This window comes from Elephas maximus, chromosome 4, assembly GCF_024166365.1.
Source record: "Elephas maximus indicus isolate mEleMax1 chromosome 4, mEleMax1 primary haplotype, whole genome shotgun sequence".
Lineage (NCBI taxonomy): Eukaryota > Metazoa > Chordata > Mammalia > Proboscidea > Elephantidae > Elephas > Elephas maximus.
In genome coordinates, this window is record NC_064822.1 from 183,820,346 (window position 1) to 183,845,420 (window position 25,075).

The 25,075-nt window shown below is 39.4% G+C and overlaps 1 protein-coding gene across 1 annotated transcript in view; it reads right to left on the minus strand.

Moving 5' to 3' along the window:
* ENTHD1 (ENTH domain containing 1) overlaps nt 1–25,075 on the minus strand; it is a 155,517-nt gene that overhangs the window by 19,150 nt on the left and 111,292 nt on the right. Inside the window, exon 5 of the mRNA XM_049885192.1 lies at nt 863–1,258. Coding sequence (XP_049741149.1) covers nt 863–1,258 — 396 coding nt within the window. The remainder of the gene's footprint in view (nt 1–862; nt 1,259–25,075) is intronic.

Genomic DNA, 25,075 nt, shown 5'->3' on the forward strand with positions numbered 1-25,075 from the left:
ACGGTGATAAAACTAAGAATCAGTTTTACCTTTAGTCTGTTCAATACCAAAAAATTCTGGAAGGAGGCAGTAAGAATTTTTGTCATTTATTGATCTTACCAGCATCAAGGTAAATTAACCCTAACATGGCAGCTTCCATTTTGATCTGAGCTCAAGGTAGTTTAACAATTACATATTAAAAGTTTGATATTCATATGAGTTGGTAAATATTATGCATAAGAATCAATAAAACTACTACTTAGTTTTTGAAAACATTGTGAGGAAACAAATCATACTTTTACTAACTAACTTTAAAGAAGAAACAGCCTAACCTAGAATCTCAACTGACTTTTTCCTTTGTCATCTAGTCTATAAAATATAGCAACCTTCTTAATGTTTTATAAAAAAAGAAAAGGGAAAGAAATCCTCCCCTTTTTTGTAATGGTACACAGCACTTTAAAAAGAGGTGTGTTATGTATATATAAAAAAATTTTTTTTACAGACACATATATACACACATATACATGATAACTTTTTCATATAGTCTCTTAATAACTACCCTAAATAGCAAACAGGAAGCGTTTATTTAATACTAGTTCCTTCTAATTTGGTCTGCTCCTAAATTGCTCACAACTTGTGGTAATGCATTCAACGAGGCACTTGTAACCCACGATGATGAATTGTCTATTAGCCCCCTTTAATAAAATAAAATCAAATAATAAAATTAGCCCAACTAACAAGTACCTCTTCAGCATGTGCATTTCAACACTGCCTGATAGAAAGTGAAAGGAGGGACCAAAGGAAGGAGACAGGAAGCAGAGAAAAGAGAAAGAAGAATGCTCCAAAAGAGTTGTTTTATTATTATTTTTTTACGTAGACTCACCCCATGTGGTTAAGGGCTGGAGGTCTTCATTATCCACCTGAGCCATGCTTGATGGGGTTGGCTTCCGAGAGTCCTTATTGATTATAGTCTCCCTTACGGGGTCAAATGTCTTGAATGAGGGAGAGACATAGAGTGTCTCTACAGAGGCTTGGTTATAAAAAGTAGAATCTGACTTTGATATTCTTAAATCAGGGCTGATGAACTCTTCTTTACTTGACGACTGAAATGCTGGTAGAGTTGTCAATGCTTCAAAACTTTTTGCAGCTGACTGCTTTTCTAGAGGCGTGTGCAAGGGCTTTCCTACGACAGTATTTGTAATAGTACTGTCTGATTTCTTGTCCAAGCTCACATTTGTCTGCAGAGATGGGCTTTTTTCCGAGGGAGTGGGGATAGCACCTGTAAAATAACAAGGAAGAACTGAAATAAAACTAAAATACTCTATTTCAAATCCACTGTAATTTTAATAAATAAGTTTTTTTTTTTTTAATGCTATTACAGGATTCTCCCCTATCTAGTCATTCCTATTTTCTTACTCTGTTTCTCTTCTGCCTATTTAAAATGTACCCAAGCTATAACTGAGACATTAGTCATTTGGTGGCTGCCTTCTCCCTCTCCCATCACTGAAGCACAAGGCAAGGAACACTTCAAATAACTTGTCTTTAAATATTTCTCCCTTCACCCACTTATTTGTCTCTGAAATCACTGTATTTTTAGCATTTTTAAACTTTCATATTTTACAAGATTAACTAAATACGTCACAACATACTGGTCTATCCTTACAGAACCCCCAGCTACAGAAAAGCCTTTCACCCCTGAAATAAAGACTGTCTTCTTGCCCCCAGTGTCTACACAAGGCACGTTAACGAAAATCACTACTTTAGGTGGAAAAAAAAATTTTTTTTTTTTTAAGTAGCAGCATAATTTTAATAAATCTTTTTTCTATGTGGGAGAAAAGAAACAATCTTTCAGAGCTGTTCTGACAATTACTAAAATGTAAGTTCCATTAGGTCAGTGATCTTTCTCCATTTTATTTATTAACATTGCCAAAGTTCCTAGTACAGTGCCTGGAATACATACGACAAGCAATATTTATTATAAATAGAAGGAAACTGAAAGAATTTTAAGGAATTGGAATTTAAGGTGGGCCTGATCTAGGAATATCTATTGGATCTATGAATTGTGGCCCTGGTTGAAATTTCTAAATACACATTGTTATCAAAACTCTAAATGCTAGGGATTGCTCTTAATGAATTTGATTATGAAAAGAAAGAGAAAATATTTTTAAGAGACAAAGGCCATAAAATTAGAAGCATAACTAGGCAAGAGAGGGCAAAGGAAGAAGATTATATCATTTGAAGCTCCCTGAAGGGAAGACGAGGAAGGAATTGTGTAATTCGCTATCAGGTGTTTATATATTAGAATGTACATCATAATGTACCTCATAATGGACATTTATGTCCTATCGTCACCTTTTTCAGATTCTGAGTTATTAAAGAAAAGCAAATTTTCTTTGACACTAAGAATCTTCCTTTCCTTTTTCATTCACTGTTGGACACAAGCCTGGGCCAAAAAGCTGCTGGTATACCACAGAATTAGACAATTCAAGAAACTTGTATTGCTACCTTCAGGAATTTCATTTTTTCCCAACCTTCTCATCTCCAAACTTTATCTTCTAAATCTCAATTCAAGTATTACTTTCTCCATAAACTGTTCCCTGACTCTTTTCTCTCCTCACCCTATCCTATTGTCTAACTTACCATATTGTTTGTAAGACTTTATCTCATGTATTACAAGTCTGGCCCCCTACTTGATAACAGGCTCCACAACAGTAGTCCCTGATTATGAATTATCTTTGTATCCCAGCACCTAGAACGATGTCATTCTCATGTAGAGAATATAATCAATAAATACTTGTTGAATGGAAGGCTAAACTGAAGCTAAAGGATAAAGAAAAACAAATGCCTTTGTTTTTCCAAATTGAATATAGTTTAGCTACTTGACAATGCTTAAAGGAAACAAAACTGTTGGAGGAAAATAACCCATTGCTGTGAGTTGCCATGAGTCACTTTGAGGACTACGATGCACCTGACCGAAGCCATGGTATTTTCAATCACCTCATATGCATGCGGAAGTTGGACAATGAAAAAGCAAGACCGAAGAAGAATTGATGCCTTTGAATTGTGGTGCTGGCGAAGAATATTGAGTATACCATGGACTGCCAGAAGAACAAGCAAATCTGTCTTGGAAGAAGTACAGCCAGGATGCTCCTTACAAGAAAGGATGGTGAGACTTTGTCTTACATACTTTGGACATGTTATGAAGAGGGTCCGGTCCCTGGAGAAAGACATCATGCTTGGTAAAGTACGGGGTTTAGGATATTCCAAACAAAGTGCATGTGTACCTCACCATATTTACATAAAAGCTTCCTTAAAAGTGCATTTCAGTCAAAGATTTTCCCACTGACTTTCCCTATACATATGGGAAGATCAGAAAAAAAGTCTTGTTCTATATGTAATAAAACCATCTTAAAATTTAGCAATATGTAAACTAAGATGAAGAATGACAATGACTTTCTAGTGAAAATATTCACAGTAATACTCAATCTAAATCTCAAAATTGGGATATATAAAGTCATTGGTATAGCTATTATTTTAAAGCTTAGGACAAATGTTTAAAATTACAAAAAAAAAAAAACCTCTAAAATTCAATGAAATGAACCTGTCTGAGGTCATCCTGTTTCTATCAACCCCCTTTCCCAGTAGCCCAGGAAGAATAGAATGTGATCTTCTGGTTTTTTAACCTTAAAAAAAGAAACAAAAACTGGTAACTTTTATAATAAATACTATGATCTAAAAGAGAAACCATGATGACACATCAAAATTAATGATTAAAATGAATAGTAAATTATTTAAAGGAGAAAATATTTACTTAAACAGAAAGCTAAGGAGGTCTGAGCATTTTAGAAAGCAAATTGTACTGAGTTTCTCTGCCATCAGCCTTGCTCTACCCCTCCTCATTCTGTGCAACATGCCCAACCAATCCTCTTCAATTCAATCGCCAGTTTCTTTATCGTTCATATTCAAAAAATCCTTCAAAACCTCCCTCTTATTTCAAGGACAAAGTCTAAATTCCTTGGATTTTAAAGGGTCTCCATTGCTTATTTTCTATCATTTAAAACAAAACAAAACAAAAAAGCCTATTTTTTAGGCACTGTGCTTTTGCATACAGTAGGTTGGCCATCAAGTCAATTCCAATTGATAGTGATCCTAGAGGATGAGGAGAACTGCTCCATAGAGCTTCCAAGGCTGTAATCTTTCCAGAAGTACACTGCCACATCTTTCTCCCATGGAGCAGCTCGTGTCTTCAAACCATCAAGCTTTCATTTAGCAGCCAAGCACTTTAACCACTGCACCACCAGGGCTCCTTTGTCTACCTTTACGCAACAGGAAACTAACCTTCGATCAAGCCAGTCTCTTCCTTACTCATACGTCCCGTATTCATTCAGGTCCCTCTATCTTCATTATCCATGTTCACTAGGTCTCTTTATTGCCATTGATTTTTTCACCCTGCACTCCAACAAGGCACACCCTGTACAATTCCCCACCTGTTTAAATTCTACCAATTTCTCAAGGCCCGTGTCAAATAATTATCACTTCTGCAAGCTATTTCCAATCATTCTTATCAATCCAGACGAATCCTCCTCTTCTCTGAAATCATACTGCATTCATTTCTGTACACTCATGCTTTTGCCTAATTATACGCTGTATAATGCCTGTCACGCATCACATTAAATTACTGCATTCGAACTTTATGGCCTCCGGTGTGCTTTTGCACAGAGTAGGTATGCAAAAATTTGTTAAATTTAATAGTTTCTGAATTTGTAAATTATCTAATATGAATTTTATATGCTGATTTTGTGTACAACAATGTATATTGTAGATATGTGACGACTAAAAGTGAAAACAATCCCTCAGCAAATACTTGTTGAGTACCTACTGTTTGCAGTGGCCTGTATTAGACTCTGGAGATGTATATATGTGGAAGTCATTGAATTCAAGATCAAGTGTGCCATATACCTACACATATGTGCACATACATGTATACAAATATGTACATAAATATAATATACACACATATATACATGTTCACCATAAATATATACACTCAAGTATATGCATGATGAACACATACAAATAACTAATAGTACAAGCTACCTGTTTAATTTTACAATGTCTAGAGGCTATAGTTTCTCAATAAATGATTTTTTGAATGAATGGGAAAAAAATGAATGAACAGAAAGAATACATTTGTATAAAACAGAAAACCGAACATGTTTAATTTTGGTTCTCTCCAAGGTGGACTCTGAGAAAAGGATGCAGGTAGTTGATCTGGTCAGTTATCTAAGAAGTAAAGTGAAGGAGGAGGAAAGATGAAGTAAAGAACAGACAGAAACCAATACAAAGTATATTAATGAGCAGATTACCAATGTGGGCAAATGAGGCTCAATCCTGCTGGGGAACATGCCTCAGAATTGCCCTTTCAAGGATGGGAAGGTGGAATATTTAATCCCTGACTCCTGCCTTCACTGGTTGAAGGTTGCCCCTGGAGATATTAAATCCCTGGCACCAGGTTGAACAAATCTCAGGGCTGCGGAGAAATCTCTGACGTAGAGAAGGAAAGAGAAATAGGCACTTGAGGTGGTGAAATCCCAGGGTATACAGGAACTGGCCACCAAGACTGCAGTTGTACTTAAAGGTAGGCCAAGGGGATATGGAACGGGGGCATCAATAGCATCTGCTACAAGACATATTTGCTTATTCCCCTCTTTTCCAAAAACCCGCTGGAATTACAGAAGTGGAGTAAAAAGGTATAAATCTACAAATAGAACAGAAGACAACAAAAGATGTAAGACATCAACAAATGTTTATAAAAGGAAAGGCTCATGGAGGGATAGAGGAAGCAAAACCCTAAATGCTGCAAATGGGAAAGCCAATGAAAAGTAAACCAATTTTCACCACAGAACCTCAGAAATTTTAGGAATTGGAGGATCAAGTACCTAGGAAGGCTGGGGACTTTATGGCTCCTTATTTTGGGGAGAGGGTCTTTATTTGTACAGAAGATAGTTGCAAATTGTTAGGCAGAAAAAGAGACTTATCTGTTGTTTGGATGCTCAGATACATGTAGAAGAGTGTGTATGAACATTGAGACTTCCAGAGACTAAGTGACTTGCTCAGAACCACACAAAGATTAAAGGGCAGAACTAGGACCAGAATCCGAAAAATCTTGTTGCCATAGAATCGATTCATAGCAACCCTATAGGACAGAGTAAAACTGCCCTATAGGGTTTCCTAGGCTCTAATTTTTACGGACGCAGACTCCCACATCTTTCTCCCACAGAACAGCCAGTGACTTCGAACTCCCAATCTTTTGGTTAGCAGCCAAGTGCTTTAACCACTGAGCAACCAGGGGTTCTTATAGGACTAGAACCCAGGATCCTTGAATCCTAAGCCAATGCTTTTACTAGGGGAATAAAGGAAGGAACAAAAACATATGGTGAAATCAGCTGTACCAAATGTTTCTTTACCAACAATTTTTCTGATGTATTGTTGTTAGGTGCCACTGAGTTGGTTCCGACTCATAGCGACCCTGTGTACAACAGAACAAAACACTCCCTGGTCCTGCACCATCCTCATGATCGTCGTTATGCTTCAGCCCATTGTCGCAGCCACTGTGTCAATCCATTTCATCAAGGGTCTTCCTCTTTTTCTACTTTACCAAGCATGATGTCCTTCTCCAGAGACTAGTCCCTCTTGACACCATGTCCAAAGTATGTGAGATGAAGTCTCATCATCCTTGCTTCTAAGGAGCATTCTGGCTGTACTTCTTCCAAGACAGATTTGTTCCTTCTTTTGGCAGTCCATGGTATATTTAGTATTCTTTACCAACACCACTATTAAAAGCTGTCAACTCTTCTTTGGTCTTCCTTACTCATTACGTATATGTGCTCATAATTGTGAAGTGAATGAATTTTACCTCGGGGTCACTCCATTTGTCCCTGGTGCTGCTTGTAGGGATGCAGGACCATGTGAATGGGGATTGAGTTGACTACAGAGTTAGCCTAAGTATCTGTGCCTGTTTATCTTTTCCCAGGAAGAGGTCTTGGGGAAGAGGGAAATTCTCTGAATTCCACCAAAAAGGCAGAGGAGTGCAGAGTGAATTAATTTGGTTGGCTTGCTTTATCTGGTTTCTCATTTTCTTTCAATTTAAACCTGAACTTCAAACAGCTTTGTTCTCAAGTTTTCATCCAGCAGTCTCCTGGATGGAAAGCCCAGTACTAAATTATGAGACTCTGCCCAGTTTTCTTTATCATACAGAGCTTTTCACTTGTTTAATGCAATCTGGGACCTTGAGACGTCAGTCATATGAATGACGGTTTGATTATTCTTGATAGTTATCCTTTAGGAAGAAGCTTATTACCTACTATGACATGATGTGGCAAATTTAAATACAGACTATCACTAAAATATCTGAAGTAAGGAGGAAAACAAAACAAAACACTTCCATACTTTGAGCCTAAAGGACAAAAAAGAACAGCTCTCCTGTTAAAGGCACTAAGGATTTTTTTTCTTTTTTTTTTTTTTTTTGACAGTTTGGAGAAAATGATGACATCTGTTGAAAGAGAACTTCAGATTTAATTTGGAGTTAAGAGGCTTTGCCTGAAGATAGGTATATGCCACACTAGTACCTTTATTTTTTCATTTTTTAATAATTCTGCCTTGTTTCAAGTACTCTAATCATTGTGTACTATTTTATATGCCATGATATTATAAATCTCATAATGAGTGTTATATTCCAACAGAGCTAACTCTGCAATCAGTTCTCTTGTTGGTCTGATACATGGTATCCAAACACAGCTACAAAGCCCAGAGCTGGCAACCGTGACAAAAGATGGATGCCAAAATATGTCTTTCCTTAGTTTAAAATGTGTAACTGAAGGAGCTCCTACTTTAGTAATTATGTTAATCAGAGGAAGTAGGGTCTGAAGATAATAAGGCCATTTTGCTAAGAGGCCATAGTTTCAAATTATTAACACAGAAGAGTGATTTGAATTGCTCATTAATATACTATTTTAAAGTAGACAAGCCAACAATTTTAAATGGATAGTGAGACTTAAATATGCTTACATGAATGTATTAATATATTTTTTCTTACTATATATTGCATGAAACTCCAAATAATCATATATTAGGATATCTATAATATATAATCTCTCTCCCCCACATGCCTGTCAGTTTGTCATACTGTGGGAGCTTGTGTGTTGCTGTGATGCTGAAAGCTATGCTATTGGTATTCAAATACCAGCAAGGTCACCCATGGTCAGCTGAGCTTCCAGACTAAGACTAGGAAGAAGACCCGGCAGTCTACTTCTGAAAAAAATTAGCCAGGAACAACCTTATGAATAGCACCAGAACATTGTCTGATATGGTGCTGGAAGATGAGCCCTCCAGGTTGGAAGGCACTCAAAAGACGACTGGGCAAGAGCTGCCTCCTCAAAGTAGAGTCCACCTTAATGATGTGGATGGAGTCAAGCTTTCAGGACCTTCATTTCCTGATCCGGCATGACTCAAAATGAGAACAGCTGTGAACATCCATTAATAATCGGATCGTAGAATGTACAAAGTTTGAATCAAGTAAAATTGAAAATCATCAAAAATGAAATGGAATGCATAAACATCAATATCCCAGGCATTAGTGAGCTGAAATGGACTGGTATTGGCCGTTCTGAATTGGTTAATCATATGGTCTACTACGCCGGGAATGACAACTTGAAGAGGAACGGTGTTTCATTCATCGTCAAAAAGAACATTTCCAGATCTATTCTGAAGTACAACGCTGTCAGTGATAGGATAATATCCCTACACCTACAAAGAAGACCAGTTATTACAACTATTACTCAAATTTATGCACCAATCACAAAGGCCAAAGATGAGGAAACTGAAGATTTTTACCAACTTTTGCAGTCTGAAATTAATTGAACATGCAATCAGAATGCACTGATAATTACTGGTGATTGGAATGCGGAAGTTGGAAACAAAGAAGGACCAGTAGTTGGAAAATGTGGTCTTGCTGATAGAAATGATGCTGGAGACTGCAAGGTTGAATTTTGCAAGGCCAACAACTTCTTCATTGCAAATACCTTTTTTCACCAACATAAACAGTGACTATACACATGGACCTTGCCAGATGGAATACACAAGAATCAAATCGACTGGATCTGTGGAAAGAGATGATGGAAAAGCTCAATATCATCAGTCAGAACAACGCCAGGGGCTAACTGCAGAACAGACCATCACTTGCTTGAGTATATCCCACCTGAATTTAGAGACCATCTCAAGAATAGATTTGACGTGTTGAACACTAATGATCGAAGACCAGACGAGTTGTAGAATGACATCAAGGACATCGCACATTAAGAAAGCAAGAGGTCATTAAAAAGACAGGAAAGAAAGAAAAGACCTAACTGGATGTCAGAAGAGACTCTGAAGCTTGCTCTTGAACATCGAGTACCTAAAGAAAAAGGAAAAAATGATGAAGACAAAGAGCTAAACAGAAGATTTCAAAGGGTGGCTCAAGAAGACAAAGTATTATGATGACATGCGCAAAGACCAGGAGATAGGAAACCAAAAGGGAAGAACATGCTCAGCATTTCTCAAGCTGAAAGAACTGAAGAAAAAATTCAAGCCTCGAGTTGCATTACTGAAGGATTCCACAGGGAAAATATTAAATGACACAGGAAGAATTAAAAGAAGATGGAAGGAATACACAGAGTCACTACACCAAAAAGAATTGGTTAACACTCAACCATTTCAGGAGGTAACATACGATCAGGAACCGATGGTACTGAAGGAAGAAGTCCAAGTCCCACTGAAGGCACTGGCAAAAAACAAGACTCCGGGAGGTGATGGAATACCAATTGAGATGTTTCAACAAATTGATGCAGCACTGGCAGTGCCACTCCTCTATGCCAAGAAATTTGGAGGACAGCTACCTGGTCAACTGACTGGAAGAGATCCATATTTATGCCTCTTCCTAAGAAAGGTGATCCAACTGAATGGGGAAATTATCAAAGAATATCATTAATATCACATGCAAGCAAAACTTTGCCGAAGATCATTCAAAAGTGGCGGCAGCAGTATATCTACAGGGAACTGCCAAAGATTCAAGCCGGATTTAGAAGACGTGGAACCAGGGATATCATTGCTGATGTCAGATGGATCCTGGCTGAAGCAGAGAATACCAGAAGGATGTTTACCTGTGTTTTATAGACTATGCAAAGGCATTCGACTGTGTGGATCATAACAAATTATGGATAACACTGCGAAGAATGGGAATTCCAGAACACTTAATTATGCTCATGAGGAACCTTTACATAGATTAAGAGGCAGTTGTTTGGATAGAACAAGGGGATACTGATTGGTTTAAAGTCAGGAAAGGTGTGTGTCAGGGCTGTATCCTTTCACCATACCTATTCAATCTGCATTCTGAGCAAATAATCCAAGAAGCTGGGCTATATGAAGAAGAACGGGACAACAGGATTGGAGGAAAACTCATTAATAATCTGAGTTATGGAGATGACACAACCTTGCTTGCTGAAAGTGAAAAGGATATAAAGCACTTACTGATGAAGATCAAAGACCACAGCCTTCAGTATGGATTACAACTCAACATAAAGAAAAAAAAAAATCCTCACAACTGGACCAATAAGCAACATGATGAACAGAGAAAAGATTGAGGTTGTAAAAGATTTCATTTTGGGGGGGATCCACAATCAACATCCATGGAAGCAGCAGTCAAGAGGCCAAAAGACACATTGCATTGAGTAAATCGGCTGCAAAAGACCTCTTTAAAGTGTTGAAAAGCAAAGATGTCACATTGAAGATTAAGGTGCAACTGACCCAAGCCATGGGGTTTTCAATCACCTCATATGCATGTGAAAACCCGAGAAGAGTTCACACCTTTGAATTGTGGCATTGGTGAAGAATATTAAATATACCATGGACTGCCAAAAGAATGAACAAATTTTTCTTGGAAGAAGTACAACCAGAATGCTCCTTAGAATCAGAATGCCAAGACTACATCTCACATACTTTATACATGTTATCAGGAGGGATCAGTCCCTGGAGAAGGACATCATGCTTGGTAAAGTAGAAGGTAAGCAAAAAAGAGGAAAAACCTCAAAAAGATGGACTGACACAGTGGCTGCAACAATTGGCTCAAGCATAGCAACAGTTGTGAGGATGGCTCAGGACCAGGCAGTGTTTCATTCTGTTGTACATAGGGTCACTATGAGTTGGAATTGACTCGACAGCACCTAACAGCACCAACATAATCTCTCTATAATCAGTGGTGTGTATGTACATGTATGTATGTGTGTGTACAGTATATATATAGAGAGAGAGAGAGAGAGAGAGAAACAGCTGTAAGTTCTGGAATGTCATTTTGTCATATCTCATTGCATGCAACTATAGTATATATTATACCCGGAGCCCTGGTGGTGCAGTGGTTAAGAATTCAGGTTGCTAACCAAAAGGTCAGCAGTTCAAATCCACCAGCCGCTCCCTGGAAGCCCTATAGGGCAGTTCTACTCTGTCCTATAGGGTCATTATAAGTTGGAATCAATTCATCAGCAAAAGGTTTAGTTCTTTGGTTTTGGCATATATTATACCCAAGTATTAAAACAAGAAAACAAATTTGTAAAATGTAGCTCTGAAATATGGCAAATATATGACTTCTTTCAATATAAACTTGATAACGGTTTAATTTCTTGTAGGAAAAGAGGGATACAGACACGTGTAAAAGTGCCTTTTCTTTAAAATCTCTTCAGTGGGACAGCTGAAGACTTTCATGCCATGAAAACAAATTGTAATGAATGGATTATAAAATAAGTACAGGATGCTCATTATTAAATTTTAAACCATAGTTAAGGTTCCACCAATAATAAAAATAATCTCCTTCAATGGACTGTGATTATAAAAGCCGAAGCTGAAAACATCTTTGGGAAGCTAGTGATCATTCACTCGTTGAATGGTTTCCTGCCTTTGAGGCTACAGTGTGCATGGAATCTGTTCTCTGGCCTGTGGAGGATCTCCACGCTCTGGTGGAGCATATGCCAGGCTGAACAAGATGATCAGGCTCCTGAAGGCTCAAGTGTTTGTGACCATCAGACCAATCCTTATAATGCCAACAAAACCCTATAGGTGACTCGAAAAAAGAAAGAAAAAAAAAAAAAACACCTTTGCCATTGAGTCGATTCTGACTCACAGCGACCCCATAGAACAGAGTAGAACTGCCCCATAGGGTTTCCAAGGAGCAGCTGGTGGATGTGAACTGCTGCCCTTTTGGTAAACAGACAAGCTCTTAACCACTGCACCGCCAGACTCCAGGAGGCTTAATTCTCACACGAATTAAATACACAAAATGCTTAAAATGGTGTCTGCACACCGTAAGCACTATCTCGCTACTGGGCATTGCTATTAGGAAGAAGTGGAATTATATGAGGGTGTCTTCACCATAGCCCTGCACCAGAGGCAATGAGAAACTTCCCTCAGAAATTCCTGGGTTTATAGGCCCCAAGCATGATGGCTTACTTATAAAACAGTTAAATTTTTACCACTAATAAAAATAATCTCCCTCAATAAAACCAAACCAAACCCTTTGCCATCCACTCAATTCCATCTCATAGCAACCCTATAGGACAGAGCAGAACTGCCCCAGAGAGTTTCCAAGGAGCAGCTGGTGGATTCAAACCACCAACATTTTTGTTAGCAGCCAAGCTCTTAACCACTATGCCACCACGGCTCCCTCCCTCAATAGTGATAAAAATAAAAACTAAGCTTGTGCCAGTCTCTTAGGAAACCAAGAGTAAATGTGCTATGGAAAGATGACTATGAGATGAACATCTATATTTTTCAAACATTTTCCCATCAGACGCACAGAACAATAGCAAACTTTTTAGTCCTTCCCAGAGTAAAAATCACGTCTAAGACTGTGACACTGGAACAAGCCTTTAAATATTATTTAAATCATGAATTCTGACAGTGTTATTTCTCATGAAGCAAAACGTGATGCTCTTCCAAATAAGCAAAAACGACACGTATTAAAACTTTGAATATTATTGGTGTTGTTAGGAGCCATCGAGTCCACTCTGACACATAGTGACCTTATGCACAACAGAACCAAATCCTGCCCAGTCTTGCACGGTCCTCAAAATTGTTGCTATCCTTGAGCCCGTTGTTGCAGCCACTGTGTCAATTCATATCATTGAGGACCTTCCACTTTTTTGCTGTACCTCTGTGCTTTACCCCCCACATGTCTGTCAGTTTGCCATACCATGGGGGCTTGCCTGTTTCTGTGATGCTGAAAGCTATGCCACCGGTATTCAGATACCAGTAGGGTCACCCATGGAGGACAGGTTTCAGCTGAGCTTCTAGACTAAGACTAGGAAGAAGGACCCAACAGTCTACTTCTGAAAAGCATTAGCCAGTGAAAACCTTAGGAATAGCAGTGGAACATTGTCTGATATAGTGCCGGAAGATGAGCCCCCCAGGTTGGAAGGCACTCAAAAGACAACTGGGGAAGAGCTGCCTCCTCAAAGTAGAGTTGACCTTAATGATGTGGATGGGGTCAAATTTTCAGGACTTCATTTCCTGATCTGACACGACTCAAAATGAGAAGAAACAGCTGCAAATATCCATTAATAATGAGAACCTAGAAAGTACACAGTATGAATCTAGGAAAATTGGAAATAGTCAAAAATGAAATGGAATGCATAAACATCAATATCTTAGGCATTACTGAGCTGAAATGGACTGGTATTGGCCCCTTTGAATGGGTTAATCATATGGTCTACTATGCTGGGAATGACAACTTGAAGAGGAAAGGTGTTGCCTTCATCGTCAAAAAGAACATTTTAAGATCTATCCTGAAGTACAACGCTGTCACTGATAGGATAATATCCATACACCTACAAGGAAGACCGGTTAATACGACTATTATTCAAATTTATACACCAACCACTAAGGCCGTTGTTGTTAGGTGCCTTTGAGTCAGTTCCGAATCATAGCAACCTTGTGCATAACAGAATGAAACACTGGCTGGTCCTGAGCCATCCTTACAATCATTGTTATGTTTCAGCTCATTGTTGCAGCCACTGTGTCAATCCACCTCATTGAGGGTCTTCTTTTCTGCTCACCCTGTACTCTGCCAAGCATGATGTCCTTCTCCAGGGACTCATCCCTCCTGATAACATGTCCAAAGTATGTAAGACACAGTCTCGAAATCCTTGCTTCTAACAAGCATTCTGGTTGTACTTCTGCTAAGACAGGTTTGTTCTTTCTTTTGGTAGGCCATGGTATATTCAATATTCTTCGCCAACACCACAATTCAAAGGCGTCAATTCTTCTTCGGTCTTCCTTATTCATTGTCCAGCTTTCACATGCATATGATGCAATTGAAGATACCATGGCTTGGGTCGGACGCACCTTAGTCTTCAAGATGACATCTTTGCTCTTCAACATTTTAAACAGGTCCTTTGCAGTCGATTTACCCAATGAGATGCATCTTTTGATTTCTTGACTGCTGCTTCAATGGCTGTTGATTGTGGATCCAAGTAAAATGAACTCCTTGACAACTTAATCTTTTCATTTATCATGATGTTGCTCACTGGTCCAGTTGTGAGGATTTTTGTTTTCTATGTGTTGAAGTGCAATCCATAGGGAAGGCTGTGGTCTTTGATCTTCACTAGTAAGTGCTTCAAGTCCTCTTCACTTTCAGCAAGCAAGGATGTGTCATCTGCATAACGCAGGTTGTTAATGAGTCTTCCTTGAATCCTGATGCCGCGTTCTTCTTCACATAGTCCAGCTTCTTGTATTATTTGCTCAGCATACAGATTGAATAGGTATGGTGAAAGAATACAACCCTGACACACACCTTTCCTGACTTTAAACCAATCAGTAAGTATCCCCCATTCTGTCCGAACAAACTGCCTCTTGATCTATGTAAAGAGCAGCTAGGACTTCTTACTTCAGTACCATCAGTTCCTGATCATATGCTACTTCTTGAAATGGTTGAACAATGACAAATTCTTTTTGGTATAATGACTCTGTGTATTCCTCCCATCTTCTTTTGATGCGTCCTGCATTGTTTAATATTTTCCCCATAGAATCCTTCACTATTGCAACTTGAGGCTTGAATTTTTTCTTCAGTTCTTTCAGCTTGAGAAATGCCGAGCGTGTTCTTCCCTTTTGGTTTTCCATCTCCAGGTCTTTGCACATATCATTATAATACTTTACTTTGTCTTCTCGAGATGCCCTTTGAATTATTCTGTTCAGTTCTTTTACTTCATCAATTCTTCCTTTTACTTCAGCTGCTCGATGTTCGAAAGCAAGTTTCACAGTCTTCTCTGACATCCATCTTGGTCTTTTCTTTCTTTCCTGTCTTTTCAATGACCATTTGCTTTCTTCATGTATGATGTCATTCCACAACTCATCTGGTCTTCGGTCACTAGTGTTCAATGCGTCAAATCTGTTCTTCAGATGATCTCTAAATTCAGGTGGGATATACTCAAGGTCATATTTTGGTTCTCATGGACTTGCTCTGATTTTCTTCAGTTTCAGCTTGAACTTGCATATGAGGAATTGATGGTCTGTTGTACAGTCGGCTCCTGGCCTCGTTCTAACTGATGATATCGAGCTTTTCCATCGTCTCTTTCCACAGATGTAGTCAATTTGATTTCTGTGTGTTCTATCTGGTGAGGTCCATGTGTATAGTCGCCGTTTATGTTGGTGAAAGAAGGTATTTGCAATGAAGAAGTCGTTGGTCTTGCAAAATTCTACCATTCCATTTCCAGCACTGTTTCTATCACCAAGGCCATACTTTCCAACTACTGATCCTTCTTCTTAGTTTCCAACTTTCGCCCAATCGCCGGTAATTATCAATGCATCTTGATTGCATGTTCGATCAATTTCAGACTGCAGCAGCTAATAAAAATCTTCTATTTCTTCAGCTTTGGCCCTAGTGGTTGGTGCATAAATTTGAATAATAGTCGTATTAACTGGCCTTCCTTGTAAGCATATGGATATTATCCTATCACTGACAGTGCTGTACTTCAGGAAAGATCTTGAAACGTTCTTTTTGGTGATGAATCCAACACCATTCCTCTTCGAGTTTTCATTCCCAGCATAGTAGACTATATGATTGTCCAATTCAAAATGGCCAATACCAGAAAAAATTCAAGACTGGAGTTGCAATAGTGAAGGATTCCATGGGGAAAATATTAAATGATGCAGGAAGCATGAAAAGAAGATGGAAGGAATACATAGAGTCATTATACGAAAAAGAATTAGTCGATATTCAACAATTTCAAGAGGTGGCACATGATCAGGAACCGATGCTACTGAAGGAAGAAGTCCAAGCTGCTCTGAAGGCATTGGCGAAAAACGAGGCTCCAGGAATCGGTGGAATATCAATTGAGAAGTTTCAACAAACAGATGCATCACTGGAGGTGCTGACTCATCTATGTCAAGAAATATGGAAGACAGCTTCCTGGCCTACTGATTGGAAGAGATCCATATTTATGCCTATTCCCAAGAAAGGTGATCCAACCGAACGTGGAAATTATAGAACAATATCATTAATATCACACGCAAGCAAAATTTTGCTGAAGATCATTCAAAAACGGCTGCAGCAGTATATCGACAGGGAACTGCCAGAAATTCAGGCCGGTTTTAGAAGAGGAAGTGGAACCAGGGATATCATTGCTGATGTCAGATGGAGTCTGGCTGAAAGCAGAGAATACCAGAAGGATGTTTACCTGTGTTTTATTGATTACGCAAAGTCATTTGACTGTGTGGATCATAACAAACTATGGATAACACTGCAAAGAATGGGAATTCCAGAACACTTAATTGTGCTCATGAGGAACCTTTACATAGATCAAGAGGCAGTTGTTCAGACAGAACAGGGGCATACTGATTGGTTTAAAGTCAGGAACGGTGTGCATCAGGGTTGTATTCTTTCACCATACCTACTTAATCTGTATGCTGAACAAATAATACGAGAAGCTGGACTATATGAAGAAGAACGGGGCATCAAGATTGAAGGAAGACTCATTAACTACCTGCGTTATGTGAATGACACAACCTTGCTTGCTGAAAGTGAAGAGGACTTGAAGCACTTACTAATGAAGATCAAAGACCACAGCCTTCAGTATGGATTACACCTCAACATAAAGAAAACGAAAATCCTCACAACTGGACCAGTGAGCAACATCATGATAAACGGAGAAAAGATTGAAGTTGTCAAGGATCTCATTGTACTTGGATCGACAATAAACAGCCATGGAAGCAGCAGTCAAGAAATCAAAAGACACATTGCATTGGGCAAATCTGCTGCAAAGGACCTCTTTAAAGTGTTGAAGAGCAAAAATGTCACCCTGAAGACTAAGGTGTGCCTGACCCAAGCCATGGTATTTTCAATCGCATCATATGCATGTGAAAGCTGGACAATGAATAAGGAAGACCGAAGAAGAGTTGACACCTTTGAATTGTGGTGTTGGCGAGGAATATTGAATATACCATGGACTGCCAAAAGAACCAACAACTCTCTCCTAGAAGAAGTACAACCAGAATGCTCCGTAGAAGCAAGGACAGCGAGACTGCATCTTACATACTTTGGACATGTTGTCAGGAGGGATGAGTCCCTGGGGAAGGACATCATGCTTGGCAGAGTACAGGGTCAGTGGAAAAGAACAAGACCCTCAAAAAGGTGGATTGACACAGTGGCTGCAACAATGAGCTCAAGCATAAAAACGATTGTAGGGATGGCGCAGGACCAGGCAGTGTTTCCTTCTGTCGTGCACAGGGTCGCTATGCGTTGGAACCAACTCGACGGCACCTAACAACAACAACAACAACACCTCGGATATCGATGTTTATGTGTTCCATTCCATTTTTGATGATTTTCAATTTTCCTAGATTCATACTTCTTACATTTCAGGTTCCGATTATTAAGGGATGTTTGCACCTGTTTCTTCTCATTTTGAGTCGTGCCACATCAGCAAATGAAGGTCCCAAAAGCTTGACTCTATCCACATCATTAAGGTCGACTCTACTTTGAGGAGGCAGCTCTTCCCCAGTCATCTTTTGAGCGCCTTCCAGCCTGGGGGGCTCATCTTCCAGCACTATATCAGACAATGTTCCGCTGCTATTCATAAGGTTTTCACCGGCTAATGCCTTTCAGAAGTAGACTGCCAGGTCCTTCTTCCTAGTCTGTCTTAGTGTGGAAGCTCAGCTGAAACCTGTCCTCTATGGGTGACCCTACTGGTACCTGAATGCCGGTGGCATAGCTTCCAGCATCAGAGGAACACACAAGCCCCCACAGCATGACAAACTGACAGACATGTGGGGGCCACTAAGGCTAAAGATGAAGAAATTGAAGATTTTTATTAGCTTCTGCAGTCTGAAATTGATTGAACATGCAATCAGGATGCATTGATAATTACTGGTGATTGGAACACAAAATTTGGAGACAAAGAAAAAGGATCAATAGTTCAAAAATATGGCCTTGGTGATAGAAAAAATGCCAGAAATCGCAGGCTAGAATTTTGCAAGACAAACGACTTCTTCATTGCAAATACCTTTCTTCACCAACATAAACGGTGACTAACCACATGGACATTGCCAGATGGAATACACAGAAATCAAATTGACTACATCTGTGGAAAGAGACGATGGAAAAGCTCGGTGTCATCAGTCGGAAAAAGGCCGGGGCTGACTGTGGAACAGACCGTCAATTGCTCATATGCAAGTTCAAGCTGAAACTGAAGAAAATCAGAGCAAGTCCACGAGAGCCAAAATACAACCTTGAGTATATCCCACCTGAACTTAAAGACCATCTCAAGAATAGATTTGACCCATTGAACACTAATGACTGAAGACCAGACGAGTAGTGGGATGACATCAAGGACATCATACATGAAGAAAGCAAGAAGTCATTGAAAAGACAGGAAAGAAAGAAAAGACCAAGATGGATGTCAGAGGAGAATCTGAAACTTGCTCTCAAACATCGAGCAACTCAAGCAAAAGGAAGAAATGATGAAGGAAAAGAGCTGAACAGAAGATTTGAAAGGGTACCCCAAGAAGACAAAATAAAGTATTATAATAATATGTGCAAAGAGCTGGAGATAGAAAACCAAAAGGGAAGAACATGCTCCGTGTTTCTCAAGCTGAAGGAACTGAAGAAAAAATCCAAGCCTTGAGTTGCAATAGTGAAGGATTCCATGGGGAAAACATTGAACAATGCAGGAAGCATCAAAAGAAGATGGAAGGAATACATAGAGTTATTATACCAAAAAGAATCAATCGACATACAACCATTTCAAGAGGTGGCATATGATCAGGAACCGGTGGTACCAAAGGAAGAAGTCCAAGCTGCACTGAAGGCATTGACAAAAAAGAAGGCTCCAGGAATTGACGAAATATCGATTGAGATGTTTTAGCAAACAGATGCAGCGCTGGAAGTGCTCACTTTTCTATGCCAAGAAATTTGGAAGACAGCCACCTAGCCAACTGACTGGAAGAGACCCATGTTTATGCCTATTCCCAAGAACGGTGATCCAACCGAATGAGGAAATTATCAAACATTATCATTAATATCACACACAAGCAAAATTTTGCTGAAGATCATTCAAAAGCAGCTACAGCAAATATATCCACAGGCAACTGCCAGAAATTCAAGCTGGAATTAGAAGAGAATGTGGAGCCAGGGATATCATTGCTGATGTCAGATGGATCCTGGCTGAAAGCAGAGAACACCAGAAAGATGTTTCCCTGTGTTTTATTGACTATGCAAAGGCATTCGACTGTGTGGATCATAACAAACTATGGATAACACCGCAAAGAAAGGGAAGTCCAGAACACTTAATTGTGCTCATGAGGAACCTGTCCAGAGATTGAGAGGCAGTTGTCCTGACAGAACAAGGGGATATTGAGTGGTTTAAAGTCAGGAAAGGCGAGTCTGACCCAAGCCACTGCATTTTCAATCACATCATATGCATGTGAAAGCTGGACAATGAATAAGGAAGACCAAAGTAGAATTGATGCATTTCAATTGTCGTGTAGGCAAAAAATATTGAATATACCATTGACTGCTAAAAGAATGCACAAATCTGTCTTGGAAGAAGTACAACCAGAATGCTCCTTAGAAGTAAGGATGGTGAGACTTTCAGCCAATTGAAAACACCATGGCTTGAGTCAGGGGCACCTTAGTCCTCAAGGTGACATCTTTGCTTTTCAACACTTTGAAGAGGTCCTTTGCAGCAGATTTGCTCAATGCAATGTGTCTTTTGATTTCTTGACTGCTGCTTCCATGGGTGTTGATTGTAAAATGAAATCCCTGACAACTTCAATCTTTTCTCTGTTTATCGTGATGTTACTTATTGGTCCAGTTGAGAGGATTTTTGTTTTCTTTATGTTGAGGTGTAATCCACACTGAAGGCTGTGGTCTTTGATCTTCATCAGTAAGTGCTTCAAGTCCTCTTCACTTTCAGCAAGCAAAGTTGTGTCATCTGTATAACGCAGGTTGTTAATGAGTCTTTCTCCAATCCTGATGTTGTGTTCTTCATCATACAGCCCAGCTTCTCAGATTATTTTCTTAGCATACAGATTGAATAGATATGGTGAACGGATACAGCCCTGAGGCACACCTTGCCTGACTTTAAACCACTCAATATCCCCTTGTTCTGTCAGGACAACTGCCTCTGGAATGATGGACAGGTTCCTCATGAGCACAATTAAGTGTTCTGGAATTCCCATTCTTTGCAATGTTATCCATAATTTGTTATGATCCACACAGTCGAATGCCTTTGCACAGTCAATAAACACAGGTAAACATCTTTCTGGTATTTTCTTCTTTCAGCCAGGATCTAACATCAGCAATGATATCCCTGGTTCCACGTCCTCTTCTGAACCTAGCCTGAATTTCTGGCAGTTCCCTGTGGACATACTGCTGTAGGTGCTTTTGAATGATCTTCAGCAAAATTTTGCTTGCGTGTGATATTAATTATAATGTTCAGTAATTTCTGCATTTGGTTGGATCACCTTTCTTGGAAATAGGCATAAACATGGATTTCTTCCCATCAGTTGGCCAGGTAGCTCTTCCAAATTTCTTGGCATAGATGAGTGAGCACTTCTAGCACTGCATCCATTCATTGAAACATCTCAGTTGGTATTCTGTCAATTCCCAGAGCCTTGTTTTTTGCTAATGCTTTCAGTGCAGCTTGGACTTCTTCCTTGAGTACCATTGGTTCCTTATCATATGTTGCCTCTTGAAATGGTTGAATGTTGACCAATTCTTTTTGGTACAGTGACTCTGTGTATTCCTTCCATCTTCTTTTCATGCTTCCTGTATCATTTAATATTTTCTCTGTAGAATCCTTCAGTATTGCAACTCAAGGCTTGAATTTTTTCTTCTGTTCTTTCAGCTTCAGAAATAGTGAGTGTGTTCTTCCCTTTTCGTTTTCTATCTCCAGGCCTTTGCACGTGTCATGATAATACTTCACTTTGTCTTCTTGAGCCATCCTTTGAAATCTTCTGTTCAGCTCTTTTACTTCATCCCTTTTTTTTTTTTTTGCTTTAGCTATTCAACATTCGAGAGCAATTTTCAGAGTCTCCTCTGACATCCGTCTTGGTCTTTTCTTTCTTTCCTGCCTTCTCAATGACCTCTTGCTTTCTTCATGTATAATGTCCTTGATGTCATTCCACAACTCGTCTGGTCTTCAGTCATTAGTGTTCAATGCGTCAAATCTATTCTCAAGATGGTCTCTAAATTTAGGTGGGATATACTCAAGGTCGTACTTTGGCTCTCGTGGACTTGTTCCAATTTTCTTCAGTTTCAACTTGAACATGCATGTGAGCAATTGATGATCTGTTCCACAGCCAGCCCCGGCCTTGTTCTGACTGATGATATTGAGGCTTTCCATTGTCTCTTTCCACAGATGTCAGTTTGATTCCTGTGTATTCCATCTGGTAGTTCATGTGTATAAAAATAGTTACCATTTATGTTGGTGAAAAAAAACCCTGTGGAAAACACCTTGTGAATACCTAAGAAGACACAGTCCATTTTGTCTTCCCCAGGCAGGGGCAAGTTGCATAGTCCTTGTACTTATAGCTTTTTTCTTGTATTTTTATAATATGATTTATAGCACTATACTGTAATCTATCTATTAATATTTCACGTGTTTCAGCATCTCTCACATATTTTCATTCAATCATTCATTTATTCAGCAAATATACTGAGGATGGACCAGGTGCTAAGCACTGTGCCCAAGAAAGGAAAAGCCGGAAAAATTAGACCATCAAAGGCTTTAGTCATTGGAATTACTAAACACAGAAGATTAAATAACTATAAATATATTTAATATGAAATACATAAAAGCACAAAAATAGGAGCAAGGAATAAGAAATTATAAAAACAAAAACAAGCAGATTTGACAAAGATCTAAGTTTCTAAAAATGAAAAATAAAATAACTGAAGTTAAAAAATGAATTAGTGGATTTAAACAGTAGACTAGCCCCAGTTGAAGAGAAATTTGGGAATTGGAAGACAGGTACAAAGAAATTATTAAAAAATGCAGCACAGAGATCAAAAAGAGAGAAGATATAAAAAATTAAAATTAAGAGATATGGCAGACGGGTGAGATCTAACATCGCCTCTAATCACAGTTCCAGCTTTCCTTACAGCCTCTGTGTGCCATGACGTTACACGTCAGCCAGTCTGAAGTACTTGAAAGATTCCCCAACACATTATGAGCGTTCACGACTCTGAGCTTTTGCGATGGCTCTTCTTCCTTCCTGGTCTGTTCTTTTAAATCACTTTCTGTTCGGCTGCTAACCAGGTCAGCAATTCGAATCCATCAGTCACTCCTTGGAAACCCTATGCGGCAGTTCTACTATGATTCGGAATTGACTCAGTGGCAACAGGTTTTTGTTGTTTTTCCCTTTCTTCATCTTGGGATGCAGTTAGACATTGACTGGCTTATGGAATAATTCTTCCCCTCCCTCCTCTAAGCTTTAGCTCCTCTAGGGTTTTAGAACACGTGTCTTGTCTCTTCCTCACCTGGCCACTGTTGTGGTCATGTGTCTGTTGACTCCTGCCAATGTTTTGGCTAATACAGCCATCCAACCCTCTGAATGACAGGTACTCAAAGGCTGGCTCTCTTGTGAGGTAAATGTGAGAGTTCTTTACAGTGTCTTGGGGGCCTCCTAACTACACAGTTCCCTAATGTGGGATATCTAGTCGGTTCAACTTATTCTAACTCCTCCACCATGACCTTCAATCTTTGCATCTACCACTCTGGGCCTGACACACTTTAGAAACCCCTTTCTTCTCTCCTCTACACTTTGTTCCTGGCAAAATTCACAACTGTAAATCCATGGTCTCCAAGGCATCTGGGTCCTCAGGAGTGCTCAGAAGTCCTTGCTTGTCCTTAGCTCTCCCACTTCTCTCAGAAAATTCCAAACCTTCACTGCTTTTCTCAAGCACCCTTGTCAACTTGACCTTTTCCCTTTCACTTTTAGCAGAGGATCTTCTCCCCTATTCATCAAGAAAACAGGTCTTTAAACTGATCTGCTTCAGGTTCTCATCCTCTTTGGTATCAACTTAACTACATCCACAACTACTCACACCCCTCCTTCAGCCTTGAGTTCAGGAAACGTTTTTTCTCAAGTCTGTTCAGGCCCATCCTGCCATCTGTGTCACTGAAACACCCACTCAAGACATTTCCTCTCTTCCTGCCTTCAACTTCTTTTTTATTAGTTTCCTCCTCTCAGCCCGAAGAATGCCTAGACTTTTCCATTTTTAATTATTCTTCCGTGAGTCCCTCTAGTTGTTCTTAAATCTTTCTTTTTCTTCCCTCACTCAAACATGCTGGAAAAAAAAAAAAAAAAATTTTTTTTTTTCACGGAATTAATTTCCTCCTTTCCTGTTCAACTCCACAAAACATTATAACTTGGCTTCAGTTCCTATCTCTCAACTGAAGCTGTCTTCTGTGCGGCCACCAGATGACCTCTTATTTGCCAAATCCTATGAAAACTTTTCAGTTCTTGACACCTCTGTGGCATTTAAGATTAATTAGTCCCTCCTCCTTCTGCTCCCTTCATTTCATACATTCAAAAGATATATATTTATTTATTAGACAGTGTGTCATGCACTATTCTAGGCACTAAAAATGCAACAGTGAACAAAAAGGCAAAGTCTTCATCCTCTTGAGGCTCATATTACAGTGGCAGAAGAGGAAATTAACAATTAAACAAGTATTTATATGTAGTGCATTGGATGGTGATAAATTCTGTGGGAAAAAAATAAGGCCGTTAAGGGGCATAGGGAACAAGCAGCGAATGAGCGGGCTGCTGCAGAAGAGTCAGTGTTACTATTTACAGAAGATGGGCAAAGAGGCCCTACTGTTATGGTGACATTTGAGCAGAAAAGAGATAAGAGAAAAATCACATGGACTAAAAAAAAAAAAAAAAAAAAAAATTTTTTTTTTTTTTAGTGGAGGGCAGAGCATTCCAGTCCGAGGGAAGAGACTACAAAGACTCAGAGGCAGAAGGGTGCTTGACATGTTCCGGAAACACCAAGGAGTCAAAAATGGCCATGGCAGAATAAGCAAGAAGAAGAGGCGGAAGAGAAGCCAGAGCGGGTAGCTGGGAGTCAGATCAGAAATGTCCTTTGTGTGAGATAAGAATTTTCTATGGGTTTTTTTTTTTTTTTTTATTAACTTTTATTAAGCTTCAAGTGAACGTTTACAAATCCAATCAGTCTGTCACATATAAGTTTACATACATCTTACTCCGTACTCCCACTTGTTCTTCCCCTATTGAGTCAGCCCTTTCAGTCTCTCCTTTCGTGACAATTTTGCCAGCTTCCCTCTCTCTCTATCCTCCCATCCCCCCTCCAGACAAGAGTTGCCAACACACTCTGAAGTATCCACCTGATATAATTAGCTCACTCTTCATCAGCATGTCTCTATCACCCGCTGACCAGTCCCTTTCATGTCTGATGAGTTGTCTTCGGGGATGGTTCCTGTCCTGTGCCAACAGAAGGTCTGGGGACCATGGCCGCCGGGATTTCTCTAGTCTCAGTCAGACCATTAAGTAT